Source organism: Bombus bifarius, unplaced genomic scaffold, assembly GCF_011952205.1.
Source record: "Bombus bifarius isolate JDL3187 unplaced genomic scaffold, Bbif_JDL3187 scf7180000007990, whole genome shotgun sequence".
NCBI lineage: Eukaryota > Metazoa > Arthropoda > Insecta > Hymenoptera > Apidae > Bombus > Bombus bifarius.
In genome coordinates this window covers 1,436,845-1,451,972 of record NW_022884371.1, presented here as the reverse complement: position 1 = coordinate 1,451,972, position 15,128 = coordinate 1,436,845, and the positions used below count along the sequence as shown (strand labels likewise).

Below are 15,128 nucleotides of genomic sequence, written 5' to 3'. Positions count from 1 at the left end.
ATTCACCTCAATCGACGGCAGCACGCACGATAGAACAGCAGCAATTGCTTTTTACATGTTTTCTTCCATTTGTCTTCTATCTTCGTACGTCGCTAACACACATTAAAGGAGACTGATTCGGTGCGCGCATTGAGTCACTGGTTTCTGCTATAGTGCTCCCTAAATTGCCTTTCTTAAAACACCTCTTCTACAAACTAAAATATTCACTTATTCCAATAGAAATACAACTCTGTCATCTTTTTATGTTTTCCCATCTTCTTCTCCTTATTACAAAATGGAAAACACAGCAGAATAAAAAATTTAATTGTAACCAAAAAATAGTCAGATGAAACTCTAATAATATCATCTGTAAAAATCAAATTCTTAACAGATGAAATCTACCTTTCACAAATAACAACAAGAATGACTTTATTAATAGAATTTTAGTTTCCCACCAGCAGCCCATCCGCACCATCGCTATAAATAGCGGTTTGGTTAGTAAAGTATGTTAGCTTCGGTTGTTCCTTCTTCTAACGTGCTTTCTAACTCGTGTTACACAAATCCATGAAATCTTTGAAACCTCAGTCGCAACTACTATTGTTCTCTATATTTTCCCTATCAACTGCAGACCAAAGGAACGATACAGTAGTTTCTAACGTTCTTTCATCAGAGCCTAAAAACATCGTTCTCCTCACAGATCGGTTCTAAGCAGAAGGAACCGATATATGCATGTGGATTGTATAACAGAGTCGAGATAGAGACGAGAATGTAGCGCCGTTTCTGCTTGCTGCTGCTGCTGCTCAACGGCTTACGGTCACATATCGTAGTTCACTGTGGCTGCTCGCTACAGCACCATGACTACTACTCTAGTCGTCAACTAGTCGTCGTGTGTGTCGTATATATTCTCTGTTCCTCTGTGTGTATGTGTGTGTATGTGCGTGCGTGCGCGCGCGTGTGGGTGTGCGTTTAACGTCGTGTCGTGTTTTTCGCGGAGAATCACGCGCGCGATCGTTTGGTTTTCCTATTGTACACCTGGGTCGTATACTTTGATCGATTGAAATCAATTTTCGTGTGCCTGGTCCCCGCCAACCATCTCGCCTTGCCCTTCTCGGGTTAGGTTGCAACGGTTGATCGTCACGTATACACGTGTACTCGCTTTGACTGGAATAAATTGGATCTGCGTTAATTGGATCGGTCGTTTCAAAGAGACATGTTGAGAGGTTATATCGTTTTAGAGAAGCATATTTCGATCGGTTTATACATATGCACCTACATTTCGCATCGTCTTTATTCAGTGTTTGAGACTTTCTGTAGTAGTTTGTTTTGTTAGATAATCTATAAGTACAGCGGAGTAGTTCTTTCTGGTGGTTAATCATGATTAATCATAAGAACGTACATATCTGCGAGGATTACTCAATATCGTGAAAACGATCGTAAGATCTCGTCTTTCAGTCGATTCGATGTTTCGAGCGTAAATATCGTTCCCAGTCGTCACCGAGGTGTCGCTGTCGTATGTGTGTCGGGCTTGGTGCACAAGTACAGTACCGTTCGAAATATAGCCACGTAAATACATACATACGTGCCTTCGTATAAATACACAAAGCCTGGTCGGCAACGCGGAGAATCTCGAATTCCGAATCGATTTCGTCGGATAAATTCCTGAACACGCTACTGTGTGTCTTCAAGGTCGTAATTGTGTAACGAACGTTTAAGATCTCTCGACTGTATTCCGTGGAGCACGGAGCATGAGTTGCAGTTGCCACTGGCAGCAGTGCCTCGGTCGGACACGGTGCTGTGTCACAAGAAGCTGCGTTTGTTTTTCGACTCGGGTTCGCGCGCCTCAGGTTTATCTTTAACCGTTCCACGGTCCATCTTTCGATTATATAATCTGGGGTAGATCGTCAACTACAATAATCGACTCGACGGTTTATTAATCGAAATGTAGTCTCGAAGCGTACAGTGAATATTTCGAGCCGCGCTCTCGGACATGATTGCGTAACGCATGTAAATTACAATTGTCTTGTCGATAATGTTGGCGTGCTAGCGCGCTCGATTAACATCGAACCTTTCAGTGCTTTTTCTGCGAATCGTTTATCGAATTCACGCACAGTTCGTCGCGTTGTGTAACGTACAACAGGTTAATTAGACTGCACGCTGTGGATCACAATTGTATTGCTCTGTCGGTAAAAGATCGCGGACTCTGCGAGTTAGTGATGATCTTTGACTTCGTCGTGAAATGTTTTTTTGTCAACTTTTTATATCAACACGTGATACATTGTTTAAAAATGTATTTATTAAGATTCTATTGACAATTTCCTTATATAGTCATATAGTTGAGTTAGTGATATATAAGGTAGTATTAGGTAGATAATTTTACATAGCTGCTGTCGTTTTTCTAATTTTCTTGTAATACCAAAGATTATCTATTTATGTATGTTACAATTGGCGGAAGAGTATTCGTGATCAAAATGGCACGCAAGGTTCTGCTAACGTTCGGCCAATATTATCGAAGGTCTAAGCCGCGAACATGATTGTGTAATAATGTGTCCGCGTCTTATGCCATTATTGCACTCTTAAGCGCATCATCACGTAACTGTCCTCTCGGTAGCATCGGTGTCGTTCAAGAACTTTTAAGAAGCTTGTATAATCGACTGATTTCGTGTATTTCTTTAAGTCAGTATTTTAATCGTGTGTTACGTCGATAATATCGTGTGTGACGTAAACCTTTAAAATTACCTGTAAACGCATTTTTAAATGTATAATTCATTAAATAGCCTTCAAAAATTAGTGAATAACAAATATTATAGTAAGAAAATTAAATTTCCTTTGCTGTGACAAAAAATAAAGAATTTAGTACACATAAAATAAAAATAATAAACTCAATACGGATCTCCAGATAATTTAAAAAGAATAAAAAAGGCCGGGTATTCTAATAAATAGTTTATCCCACGTGAAGTTAATATTACGCGTTCGCATGACGTCACGTGACGTAACCTGTACGTATAGAACAAACAATCTCAACAGATCAGTTTCGTCGTCACTCGTTGCTCATGTAAAAAATTGCAATATTCGAATGTGATCCATTCAATGTTTATCCTTCACGTGCTAGTGTGAATTGCTAAGAACGTGTCGAAAGTTGTTCATAAAAGAGAAACATCGATTTTAATTACATGCTTAAAGGTGTTATATTAACTGCAAATAACGAGTGCGTCTCGACGCCGCCAGAGCGTCGCGGCACCGGGGACAGGCTATTATTAGAGACGTCTCTTCTCCTCATTTGACTTTTTAACGGAGAAAAGTGGTATCAGCTGACATCCCTTACATAGACGATTCATCGTGGAACACTTTTATATTCGACTATCGATATCATTTAGAAATTAATTGAATCAACTAAACCAATTGTTCCATGATATATAACTACAAATATTTTTAATTAAAACTTTTATCTAAAAAATATATACCGAAAAAAAATCGAATAGCGCGCAAACATAAAAGATTTTCTACAATGTCGGAAAGTGTTTCTCCCGTCATAAAAAAGAGGAAGGAGAGGAAAAAATGAAAACGAAGGGCTAGTTTGCACGATGAGAATTAATTAATCCAGGCTGGCGGTGTGTTAAAAGCATTGAAACTAGTAACGCGAAAACGACCGTTCTTTTGTTTCATCCTCTCCTATTGTCCTTTAACGTGACGGGAATAAAATCTACGAGAGAGGTAGTCCAGGTGCCGGTCGAAAAGCAATTTGCCCGCGGGCTTGACGCGTTTCTCTCTTTCCACTGTCAGGCTCAATCACACTTTCCGCGAATCAGAAAACACTTCCGTCGAGAGTTAAATTAATGCGGAGGAAGCGTGACGCGACGCCTTGTGATCTGACGTTCTCGACATAATCGAATCGTCTGCGCGCGCATCGTATTGTGCGCGTGATTTAAAAATCGAAGCTTAAAACTGAGAAAATTCGTATCTTCATATAATCGGATAAATTAATAGAGATAAAAGAAGTTTTAAAAGAAGAACGTTATTTAAATCCATATCAGTTACTAAATTACTTCGTGTCTATTTAAATTGGTATTTATAAATTGACGAAAATAGGAAGATTCAATACGCGCGTTAATCGAACATCAGACGCCATGACAGTTTTCAAGAAGTCCCTCGTTTAAAAGAAAATATATGCTAACGCGCATTAAAGGGGTTAATTAAGGGAAATCGCGGGTGTATAAGTAGAAAAGAACAACGAAGGAGACGAACAACATGAGGGCAAAAGATAGAAAGGGAGTAAAGATAAAGAGTCGTGGGCAAACGAGAGAGCACGAACGAGAGAGCTAAACGGAAGCGAGCCAATATGAGATTACAGGGCAGTTGGGGCTCGTGCCAGATGCGCGTTTACACGGGCCCTGAATACTGTAAATGCACTATCTGGTACGACATCTCTCCTGTCGCCGCCACCAGAGTAACGGTCACCGAGTTGCTGCTTTTCGGCGGTGCGATAAATTCCAGAAAAAAGAAAAAAAGAAAATAAAAAACTTTTCGATTATATACATAACCTGGAATGAGCAACGCTCCTTTTCACCGGATTAGTTTTTCGCTTAAGAAAGTAACTACAAATGAATATTTCATATTTAATCCTTCGAGTAAAAATTTACATTATTTCATTAACCCTGCTGCATTCTTTCGGTCATACCCGATTCAATTGTAGTTTCTTAATGTTAAAATATATCTCAAGTTTTAAACAAATCATTATTGATATGCATGATCTGTTGCTTCAATTTCATGCTAAAAAAGCTTCTTAAAGAAGAAATAAAATTGAAATATAAGAATCGCAATAAGGTTAAGAAATATCACGAAATTACATTTTGTTTTTCACTAAAAGTAATTTTCCTATCTTAGTATTAAGCTGTCCATGATGACTCGAAGGGTTAAACAGGTTATGTCATAATTATAGTGTATTTTTCAACATTCATTTGTAACTTTAATTAGCCAATTGTCTTCGAATTATTTAATGTTTGTTATGCATATGAAAAAGAAATTGTATAAAGAATACTTCTAAATATGAAAAACTTGCAAGTTCGAATGCGTGGCGTTGAACGCGGTTAGGTAAACGGTTTGTAGAGGGGCGACTCGATTGTGTTTCGCGATGAACAACGAGGGTGAAGATCGCGTGTGTTTGTAATTTCGCGTCTCTATCCTCGTTTCTGTATCATCCCAGCTGAAAAGTCGACGCGTCGCCGCGCAGTGTCATTGAAAACATTACGGAGATACAATGTCACGTTACGTCACGCTCGCGAAGACGGATCAGGGAACAATTGGATACGCGAAGGAACACGGGATTGCGTTACTCGCAAAGTGTATCGTGTTCTTATTCCGGTATCACATGACGTTTTGCCTAATACATCGAAGCTCGTCAATTTTATTTATAGAAGTTATTTAGTAAATTTGATATATCATAATTAGACTGCAGATTTGTATGCATTTATGGGGAACATGGGGAAAAATGTACATAATATATCAAATAGAATACGTATAATATTCAAAGTAAAACACTTATTATAATATTTCCATTTCATTAATTACATTCATAAAAATTCGCAGTCTATGCATAATTAAATATAAATTTAGAGAAATGCATTTATTTGTACATTGTAATGAATCACTTGTAAATATTAACTTTTATCTCGAACACAGTCGTCAGGGTCAGTATATCAGTTTGATATGATGCCTTCTTGTTGACTGATGAAGTATTGTTGATCTGCTTGAGTCAAATGATAAGATTCTTTCAGACTCAGTACAAAATATATTTTATTATTGATAAAGGAGGAATATATCAGTTTATAAGGTGATTTGGTATATTGTTATTTGTACAATAGAATTTCTTTTTAAACTGAATAAGTATGTATTGAGTACCTGGACTACTACTGGATTTGACGCTAGAACTACCAAACCAGTAAAAATGACTGTCATCAAAGTCTTTGTATTTGTAATTACTAAAATATTTTAGTAGTTATATAGTAACAGTAGCAGTTAAACTTTAATTCCAATTAGCTATATATAACATTATGATTTTTTACCTGAGAAGCATAGGAATGTGATAAAAAATATCTTGCTATTTTATTTAAGCTGTATTTTTAATGTAAGAATAGATTTTAATTGAGGATGAGGAGAAAATATGAAATAGTGATAAAATAAGAAATAAATCGGATAGTAGTCCAGATCGAAATTTCCTGTTTAACGACGCATATCGTGCCAGAGTGTGCACGCCGAATCTGTGTATGTGTGCGTATGCGTGTATACAGCAGCAAGTTAAATTTGGGATGTAGAATGAGATTGCGAAATTTATAATCTAAAACGAGAGTGTAAAGCATCCATAACGAAATATATACACATCTTGAACATATGTGTATACACATATACACACAAACATATTTTATCTTTGATAATGTTGGAAAATCACATTACACGATCTATATAAGTATATATGTATTAACTGGTACATAGCAAATACTGCACAAGCGAGGTTAAGTGAATAAAAGCGACTGCATGCTAATTTTAAATTAAGCCAGGTAAACCAGTACAGTTTTCCTCTTAAAGACCAGGCCAGAGAATACTTGTATGCACGTTACATGTGGTTTATATTCTGGTTTAAAATTCTGTACCTCATGTTATATGTCTCTTAAAATCCTGTCTATACGAAATATATAGTAACTATATACAACTGCTTCTAATTACTCATTCAATTTGTACATTTTGGTAAAATTCACTTATTTACAAATCGATCAAAGTGAATACTTATGAGTGTATATTATACATACATAGAAACATAAATAAGCATAAAAAATTCTACCACAATAAGAAAAAGCAAAATTAATTAGTACACCGCTTATAGTGCCTCGCATTAATATTGTAATACCACCGGCAATTATTATTGTACATACTTTATAATAGTACCAAATCTAAAAAAAATATTGTGGATTTATCATCTATTTTCACCTATTTTTGAATTCGTCAGGTTCTACCCTTTATAAAAATAATTTTTTTCAACTACCAGGTGACCTAAAAGTTATAAAATTCTTAAAAATGGACATGTCAAATCTTCCCCGTGTAGTTTTCATATCAATGTAAGCCTTAAAACCTCATAACGACTGGTATTTAAATCTAGTGACATATAACTCACGGTAGCCAAGAATAAAACTAGTGGAAAGCATCAAAGACACGCCGTCAATAATGCGAAATTCTCGAACGCGAGTCATTTTTCTGCGTCAATGGCACAATAGGTATTGTGGAGTTCATGGCTGGTACAGATTTCACGATAGTTACGTCCGTGCGACACAATACCGTGAACCACGCGCGATACAGACGTACGCACGAGATATGGGAAACCTGTTTGGCCCACCGTGGCGCTTGTGTCGCAATAAATCTCTGACACGTTTGCTCAGCAAAAGAATTTCTCCGACTTTAGCATAAAGTCAACGCGTGTGATATTTTCTACAACATACAGTGGCTCACGAAAACATTCGAATGCTTTTAGAAACCTTTTACGAATGTATTGTATATATTTTATATTGAACATTTCGAAATTTCATTAGTATTATAACGATTACATTGATGAAGTTTGAAGCAAAACTGAGAATCTATGTAGTAACTATAAGGTATTTATTCCAACTATATACAATATTCCGCAAGGATCACAAAAGTATTTAAACAATTATCCATTGTATTGTTAATAAGCCTTAATATTCAGTAGAACTATTTTTAATTAGTTATTATTACACCATTTAACTTATATATTGGAGATTCGTGCTGTATGCTAACTTCTTACCAGATACCTTGCAATAAACTTTACTTATATATACTTTTCTAGATTAGTTCCAAATTTTACCGATATAATCATGGTGTCCTTCTTTCATTTTAGTGACTTTCGAAATGTTTTATATAGCACATAATATATACATAAAAATTTTCTATGATAAGTAGCCACTCCTTCGATCTTTCATTTTTTGCATTTTTGTCTTTCTTGTATATATCGTAAATGATTACGTGTTCTTGGAAGAGTTGAATAAAAGAGTCGGTGGAGCGTGTAAACGAGAGTATCGGTTCGCGGTCGACTTGTTTTCTTTTTTTTGTTCTTTTGCTCTCATTTTTTCCTCATCGCTCTCGGCCGTCGGACATCGTTTGCGCATAGGCGATATTTATACCTGTGACTTATTCGTTTCACCACTTTCTGGACTTTTTACAACTTCTGACACATTTCAGTTTCTGGCACATTGCATAAGATGCGTGCACCAATTGATGACTTTCTTTGTTCAAGTTCATTCATCGTGAAATCAATTATTGGACTGCGGATTTTTATGCATGTAGGGGAAATTTGAAGATGCACAATTATATAGAGAATGCGTAAAATATAATATGTTATGATATTTTGTAAATAAGAAAATTGCATGCGCAGATTCCATTTTTTATTATATTCATAAAAGTATGACTTTTCATAAATATTTACAGTCTATTAATTATATAACTTATATAATTTTCGATTAATTATTCTTATATAGATCTGATTAGCGACAAGAGTGTTTCAAACAAATTCCTATCTATAAATGACATGGATCTTCTACTTAAGGTTCATTATGGGTGGTGGTGCTAGTGAGCTTTCGCGAAACTTTCAAGAACGTTGATTTCTATCGTTGAAGAACGTTGAAATTTATCTATCTATTTTTATGTGATTGAATTTTGAACAATATTTTCATATATAAATATATGAATATCTAAGGATAATATAAAAGAAAGATTTTTGAGAAATTTAAAACACTGTTGTCGCAGATATATTAGGGTAACATAAGTAAACCATTATAAATATAGCAGTGATATTGTCGACCACTATTATCTCAAACTGTCATCACTTTTTGTCGCTGCTCATTGTAATTGTAATGACAATAAAAATCATATACTGTGCCGCATCCTTCTCATCATTTCATTTCATACTGCCACCTCTCAAAGTCGTTGCTTCCCGGAACCTCAATATCATTTTAGCAAGTTATTCTTGACCCGGTAGAAATGCTCTTTTTCCTTCCCTTCCGGACATACTCGATGTACGAGGTACATACATAATTATTTTGTATATATTTCATGCATATTGCACTTTTTTTATATAAACAATATTTACGTTTAGTTTTAAACATACGTATTTAAAAAGTAAAACAGATTTACTTAAAAAATTTAATTAGTATTCCTTAATAATATTCATAATTTTAATCCTAAATTTTATTATAATATTAATTCATATTTTGAGACTTGGAAATCATGCAATTATAATATGAGAAAGAATTTGAATAATGAATCAAAGTTAATCATAGTTAATTAGTTATTACTTATAAAAAGTAATATATATAATATGGTTGAAGAATAATAATGGCATATGTTTACTCTACTAAAACATCTTATTTTTTTAATATTTACTCTACACAACATGCCACTGTCAATGTCACATTGAAGATAAGTCATCCAATATCTGAGAAGTTTAATATAGAGATGGATTAATTGAACAAGGGATGAGGAGAAGAGGGTTAGCCAATAGACGGAAAGGAGGGGGCAAAAACCAAGAATACTTCGGTTAAAAATAATCAGCTCTCTTACTATGGATGGTGAGAAATTTGGGAGCAAGGTCAATCGATAGCAGCGTAACTTCCTAAACATGTGTATTGCTCAGTTTATTTAAATATCCTTGGATCGTTAGCGGATGTGTATTATTTCTTTGAACTCTGAGATGTAACGTGGATAATTTTTTTTTCACTTGCTAGAAACATTTTGTATCTTGTAATGTATCATCGGAGGTTAATTTTGTAAAAAAGAAAGAGAGAGGATAGTGAACAAAATGTTGACGTCTTTATATTGAAAATTGAATAATAACAGTTCATTTTTGGATTCTTTCTCATTTATAATTCTGTCAATAAACTGCGGTCAAAGTTCCATCACAGGCTATATAATTTCTTGCTACTAGTTCTTACAATATTGGTAAACTTTGGAAAACAAAATTTCGAATAATTTACATTAAACCGTAAACAAATTTTAAAGCTATTTTACGCAGTATTGTATTTGAATCTACAGATTAATGTTCTTGGAAAATACATTAGTAAATACATAATCTCGCTTCATAAAGCACAAGATTTCATTTCAATAAAATGAGTTCTGAATAATCGACAATGATGAAAATATTTTTGAAAATTGGCAAATCTAAAAACTTAAGAAAATGACTAATATCATAGTAAGGCTTTATTATTTTGAATTATAATTTTTTTGATTTTGAATTATAAAATAATATTCACCTACTTTATACAATAATACATTAATGTTTTTAAACTCATCGTTTATTATTATGTACCTCGTAATCGTCATAAATCGTTATAAAAGCACGTACACGATGGTGCACTTAAAAAATCCCTAGCATCAGGAAGAAACTGCGTTTCTATTATGGAATCCACCAGCGGAACTGCTTGAAGAAGAGAAACACGTTTGACGTCAGAAGAAAATCCTTGGCAGAAGATTTTTGCAATTGGCATGTTGGCAGTGTTGTTAGCTGGTTGTGTGGATATATTGTATATACGACCGCTATCGACACTGCAATTATGACGATTGCAGATCCGCAACCGTGATTGAAAACACAACTTCAATGATCACCATCAAATAATGAGGACGAGGATTTAAATCAATATTTTCTAATTATCACATTAGTGTATTTCGATTGAAACATTTTATGTGTGAGGATGAAAAACTGTTTTACTGACCAACATAATAATTTTCAAGTTTATTCTATGTAGATACATATGTACATAAAAAATATGTCTTATTTAATGCTAACTTTAATTCTTCTCAAGTCCAGAAATTTCAAAATCGAGTTAAACGGGAAAACTGAGCTAAATATAATTAATATAACTAGTACAATTAAGTTGAAAAAATTGTAAAACTTAATTTTGTAGACTTAAGAATTTGCTAAATGTAAAATTACATAAAAGTTTATTTCTCAAAGGCCATCATGGTTGAAAGTTCATCTCATTTTTTAATGAAGAATTTAATTTAAACATTTCAAATTCAATGAAATAAATCCCTCGATATAATATAGCAATATAAAATTGCTTTTCCGGTGATCAGGAGGGTAAAGTCAAACGAAAAGCCAGCATTCGGTTTCTAAACAAATATATGTAGGCTTTTAGCGTGGTGATTCACGGTGACTTACATTGTCTGTTTCTCTCTGTTGCAGATCTGCCTACGTATCCTTTGGAGGATTACTGATGAGGTTACAGGGTGACGCAAACAACCTACACGGTTTTGAGATCGACCAGCATATGTATCTACTAATGAAAAAATTGGCGTTCTAACTACATTACATGCGCCACAATTATTGATTTAGGAAATGTGTGTATATTAAATGCAGTCTTTTCAAGGAGAACGTTATTATTAATAAATTTAGGAGAAAGGTGATTGAATTGTTAGAAGTTATTAATGGTCGATATGATTCCAGAAAGAAATTTCTTGTATATTGCAATAATTGAGGAAGCAGTACATTGACGTAAAACAGGAAATATGTATTTTGTTTTCTAACTGATCGTTCACTATTCATATTCTCCAATTCATGAATCATTACTAAGCATTGTCACTGCCATTGCGATTTTCAGATACATGCTGACTAATAAAGGTATTTTTCCACGTAAAAAGTAACCTTCTAAATAAAAACTCCCAACCTATCCAATTATTCTTATTAAAAGGTACCATAAAAATTACCAGAATTAAACAGTTGTTAAATAAAATGATTACTAACTGTTGATTAAATTCTTGGAAAACAAACAAAACATGACAATTTTCAGGCGAGTTTGTAGTAGCTTTACAATGCTGCGATTGGCCAGCTAAGTTGGTACATATTTAAATAAACTGCTTTGCTCCTTGTTACCAGTTGAATTAATTACAAGCAGTTCTTGTAATTAAACTATAAAGACCCGTAATTCCGCATTCTCTTAATTGCGAGCAACTGATTCAATGAAGTAAAATATTTTTGCTCACTCCTGTCTTTTATAAAAGTAACCATTAAAAGACAATATTTAGTTCATAACATAAAATTTTCAATAAATTCATCAAATCTTAAAAAAATAAAAGAGATTTGTAGGAGAAAAATCTATGTCTTGTTTTTTGTGATGCTGCGCGTACAGGACGACGCCATTTTGGAGAACAACGGAGCCAAGACTAAATGCGTGATCCAATCGAAACGCGCGCAGCTTCTGTGAACACGAGAGCAAGAAACGAAAAGAATGTATCACAGAGACATGTTGCAGAAGGGGGAATAGCCAAGAACTAATTTATGTAATTAAACTCGCGGTATTCCTGACCTTGTATGGCTGAATGTGAGCTGACCGAGGCTGGCTCGAACAATGTAGCATAAGTACCACTTGGCGTGGATACGTCTCGCGCCTCAACATGGCGGTCTGATGTTGCATAACATATCGCACTATAAGATGGCTGCCACTTAATAAGGGTTTGATTCTAAATAGATTGGCCCGATGACATATAATTCGCTTTTATCTGGTCGTCCGTACCGCGAAGTTGCGCAACGCGTGCACATGTATACGGAGACAAAAATCGATATTTAACGAACCACAAGTGTCGCCATCGTGATGAAAATTTCCTTCGCAGTCGGTAATTTAGATTCTTAGATAACCAAGAATTCCAGACAATTTAATTTGAATTTAATGAAAAATTTTGTAGAATATTAATTTTTATTTTATTCATTTTATTTCGTCAAATTATATAAAGTAAGAAAATTGATGTTTATTTACAGTTTTATCTCATTTCTATTGCAATAGTGAACGTTTCACACTGAATAATATTAAATAACATAATATAAATATTTTATTTTTTTATAATTAATTAGAACATGAATTTATACTTTTTCTTAGAAAGTATTAAGTTTTGTGGTGATAATTACCCTCAGACATTGATCAAACGCAGTGCAAACAGCCAAACCCTGTTTGTCTGGACTCCAATCTAGGGAACTAACAGGTTGTGATGAAACAATAGTGTTTTGTAAAAGAGTTAGATCACCGACGACTCCGCGGCCAATGCCATCTACGTCTACTATTTTTCGTTTCTTTGGATAATTACTAAAAATAATTCAATAGTAAATAAAACTATAAAAAGCTAAAAATAAAAATAGATATAAAATGTATAATTACTATTTCCATAAACAAAGGCTTCCTCCTCCACCGCAAGTAACAAATATTTCACGATTTTGGGGCAAATGTCTAACTAACCATACTGTTGCATTATGTGCCTAAAACATTATAAATCAAATTAAATGAAGATGTGATTTTCACATTTCAATCTTACCTTCTCAGTTAGATAAGTAAATCCTTTTTTAGGATGCTGAGTTTTTAAGTCAAACAAATAAAACTTTGACTCCAAAGTGGTAGCTATTAATTTATTCATTGGAATATCCTTCCTATCAAATTCAATGCTACAAACTCCATTTTTAAGATTACTTTCCCACAAAACAGCCATTGCTTTCAAATCAAACATTTTTACATCTCCATTATCATAACCAGCAGCTACAACTCGTTCCTCAGAATTGTATGAATTTCCAAATGCAACTGTCCAGCAATCTCTACGATCTTCACCCTCTTTAGGTTCCATTACAGCAACTGGCCGACCTTTCAACCTAGGATCCCAGACTTTAACACTTCCATCCCTAGAGCCAGTTACTAATTCCGGTGCGCCGCATCCAATGTTCTGTCCAGCTACACCATCGATACTGTTTATAATCTCATCATGAGCAACAGTAGTATAAATTGGTATCGAAGGGTCTTCTAGGTTGTAAATGTTCAATTTACCCTAATAAAGATGACTTTAAATCTCTATGTAGGAATAAGAAATTGTTAAAATTTAAAACTTATGTATAATATCATTCATTCAAATGAAAATATCTTTCAAATTTTTTATATTTTTTGTTAATACCTGAAAATCACCAGTTGCTAAATATCTGTCTTTTAGGCTAGATGCTTTAAAGGTTCCGCATTTTATCGGTTGAGATCGTTCGATATCTTTAACAAGATTTAATTCGCCGCTGGAAACTTCATAGATTTGTATAATACCGCTACCTCGTGGTCGTGAGCCCATAACCACAAATTTTGCGCTGCACGGAATCCATTTTGCATCGAATAAGGAATAATTTACCGATTTCTCAATATGACAAATTATCTGCGGTTTCTCAAATTTATCCATGCTTTCGAAGTTGACTATACAACAAGACTACTTGGTTCTTAGCTAAAATTTGTGAAACTGTGACAGCACTTATTTTTACGTATCTGAAGTATTTGAAGTATCCATAAACAGAGATCAATAGGAAGCAGGAAATAGGAAGTAGTGAGTACGGAGTAGGGAGATCGTTGATGCAATGTCAAAAATGTTGGTCAAAAAATGCACTAGGAATAGGACCTCTAGTGGCCAATGGCCGAACTATAAATACGTATCTTCTCCGTTCTCATGGTGGGAGAAATAAACGTATACACAGTGAGAAGGGAAGTATTTCAGTTATTAATGAATAAGATTTTGCTAAAAAGAGATTTTTAATTATCATATTCCTTTAAATTTTTAACTTCATTAATATCAATAACATCCTTTTCGAAAAAATATCAAAATTGCCTGAAAGTTTAATTAAATATAAAAAATAAATTGTTTCTTCTGTATTGTTTATAGAAATACAATAAAAAAATGAGATTATTTACTGTAAAAATAATTAAACAAATATGTACTGTCTGCTTGCGATCGCGACCGTTTATTTATACTGGTCGGGGGGAAGTCGGAAAATTTGAATTCGTCTTCATTCGACGGTTGTATGTAGCGGCGACATTGTTTTGCCCGGAGTCTATTTGTTCTTACATTACTTGTATCCTAACGATCTTGATACTCCAAGGCAAAACAACATGATCTGAATTGTCCTTTGACTCATGTGCCGCTACAAAACTATAAGTAAACATAAGTGGAATATAAATAATTTAGACATCTAACATGCCTTGAGAAGCCTTAGATAAGTTTGAAAATTGATATGGATCAAGCAAGATAAGATAATCTGTAGATTAAACCATTATGTTTGAATTGACATGTATATGGTAAAAGTGTGAACT

General features: G+C 34.1%; 2 protein-coding genes across 3 annotated transcripts in view; one reads left to right on the top strand and one right to left on the bottom strand.

Annotated features, from left to right (window-relative positions):
* LOC117205462 (DNA-directed RNA polymerases I, II, and III subunit RPABC3) overlaps window positions 1-11,672 on the top strand; it is a 72,394-nt gene extending 60,722 nt beyond the window's left edge. For both annotated transcript variants that reach the window (XM_033443883.1, XM_033443884.1), the window contains one exon: window positions 11,219-11,672. In XM_033443883.1, coding sequence (XP_033299774.1) covers window positions 11,219-11,336 — 118 coding nt within the window. In that variant the 3' untranslated portion in view covers window positions 11,337-11,672. The remainder of the gene's footprint in view (window positions 1-11,218) is intronic.
* A 515-nt stretch (window positions 11,673-12,187) lies between these two features.
* Window positions 12,188-14,513, bottom strand: LOC117205460 (WD repeat-containing protein 92). Its single transcript, XM_033443880.1, has 4 exons — window positions 13,960-14,513; window positions 13,336-13,836; window positions 13,182-13,279; window positions 12,188-13,109 (listed from the first exon to the last, which is right to left on the bottom strand). The coding sequence occupies exons 1-4, from the start codon at window positions 14,224-14,226 to the stop codon at window positions 12,902-12,904; spliced, it is 1,074 nt and encodes a 357-aa protein (XP_033299771.1). The 5' UTR covers window positions 14,227-14,513; the 3' UTR covers window positions 12,188-12,901.
* Window positions 14,514-15,128: the final 615 nt, after the last annotated feature.

Bases quoted from the DNA above. Each gene is read 5' to 3' on its own strand.
- LOC117205460 (XM_033443880.1), bottom strand. From the start codon at position 14,226: ATGGATAAATTTGAGAAACCGCAGATAATTTGTCATATTGAGAAATCG. The intron at 13,837-13,959 runs GTATTAACAAAA...CATCTTTATTAG, and splicing joins TAGCAACTGGTGATTTTCAG to GGTAAATTGAACATTTACAA. The intron at 13,110-13,181 runs GTAATTATACAT...AATTATTTTTAG, and splicing joins AGCCTTTGTTTATGGAAATA to TAATTATCCAAAGAAACGAA.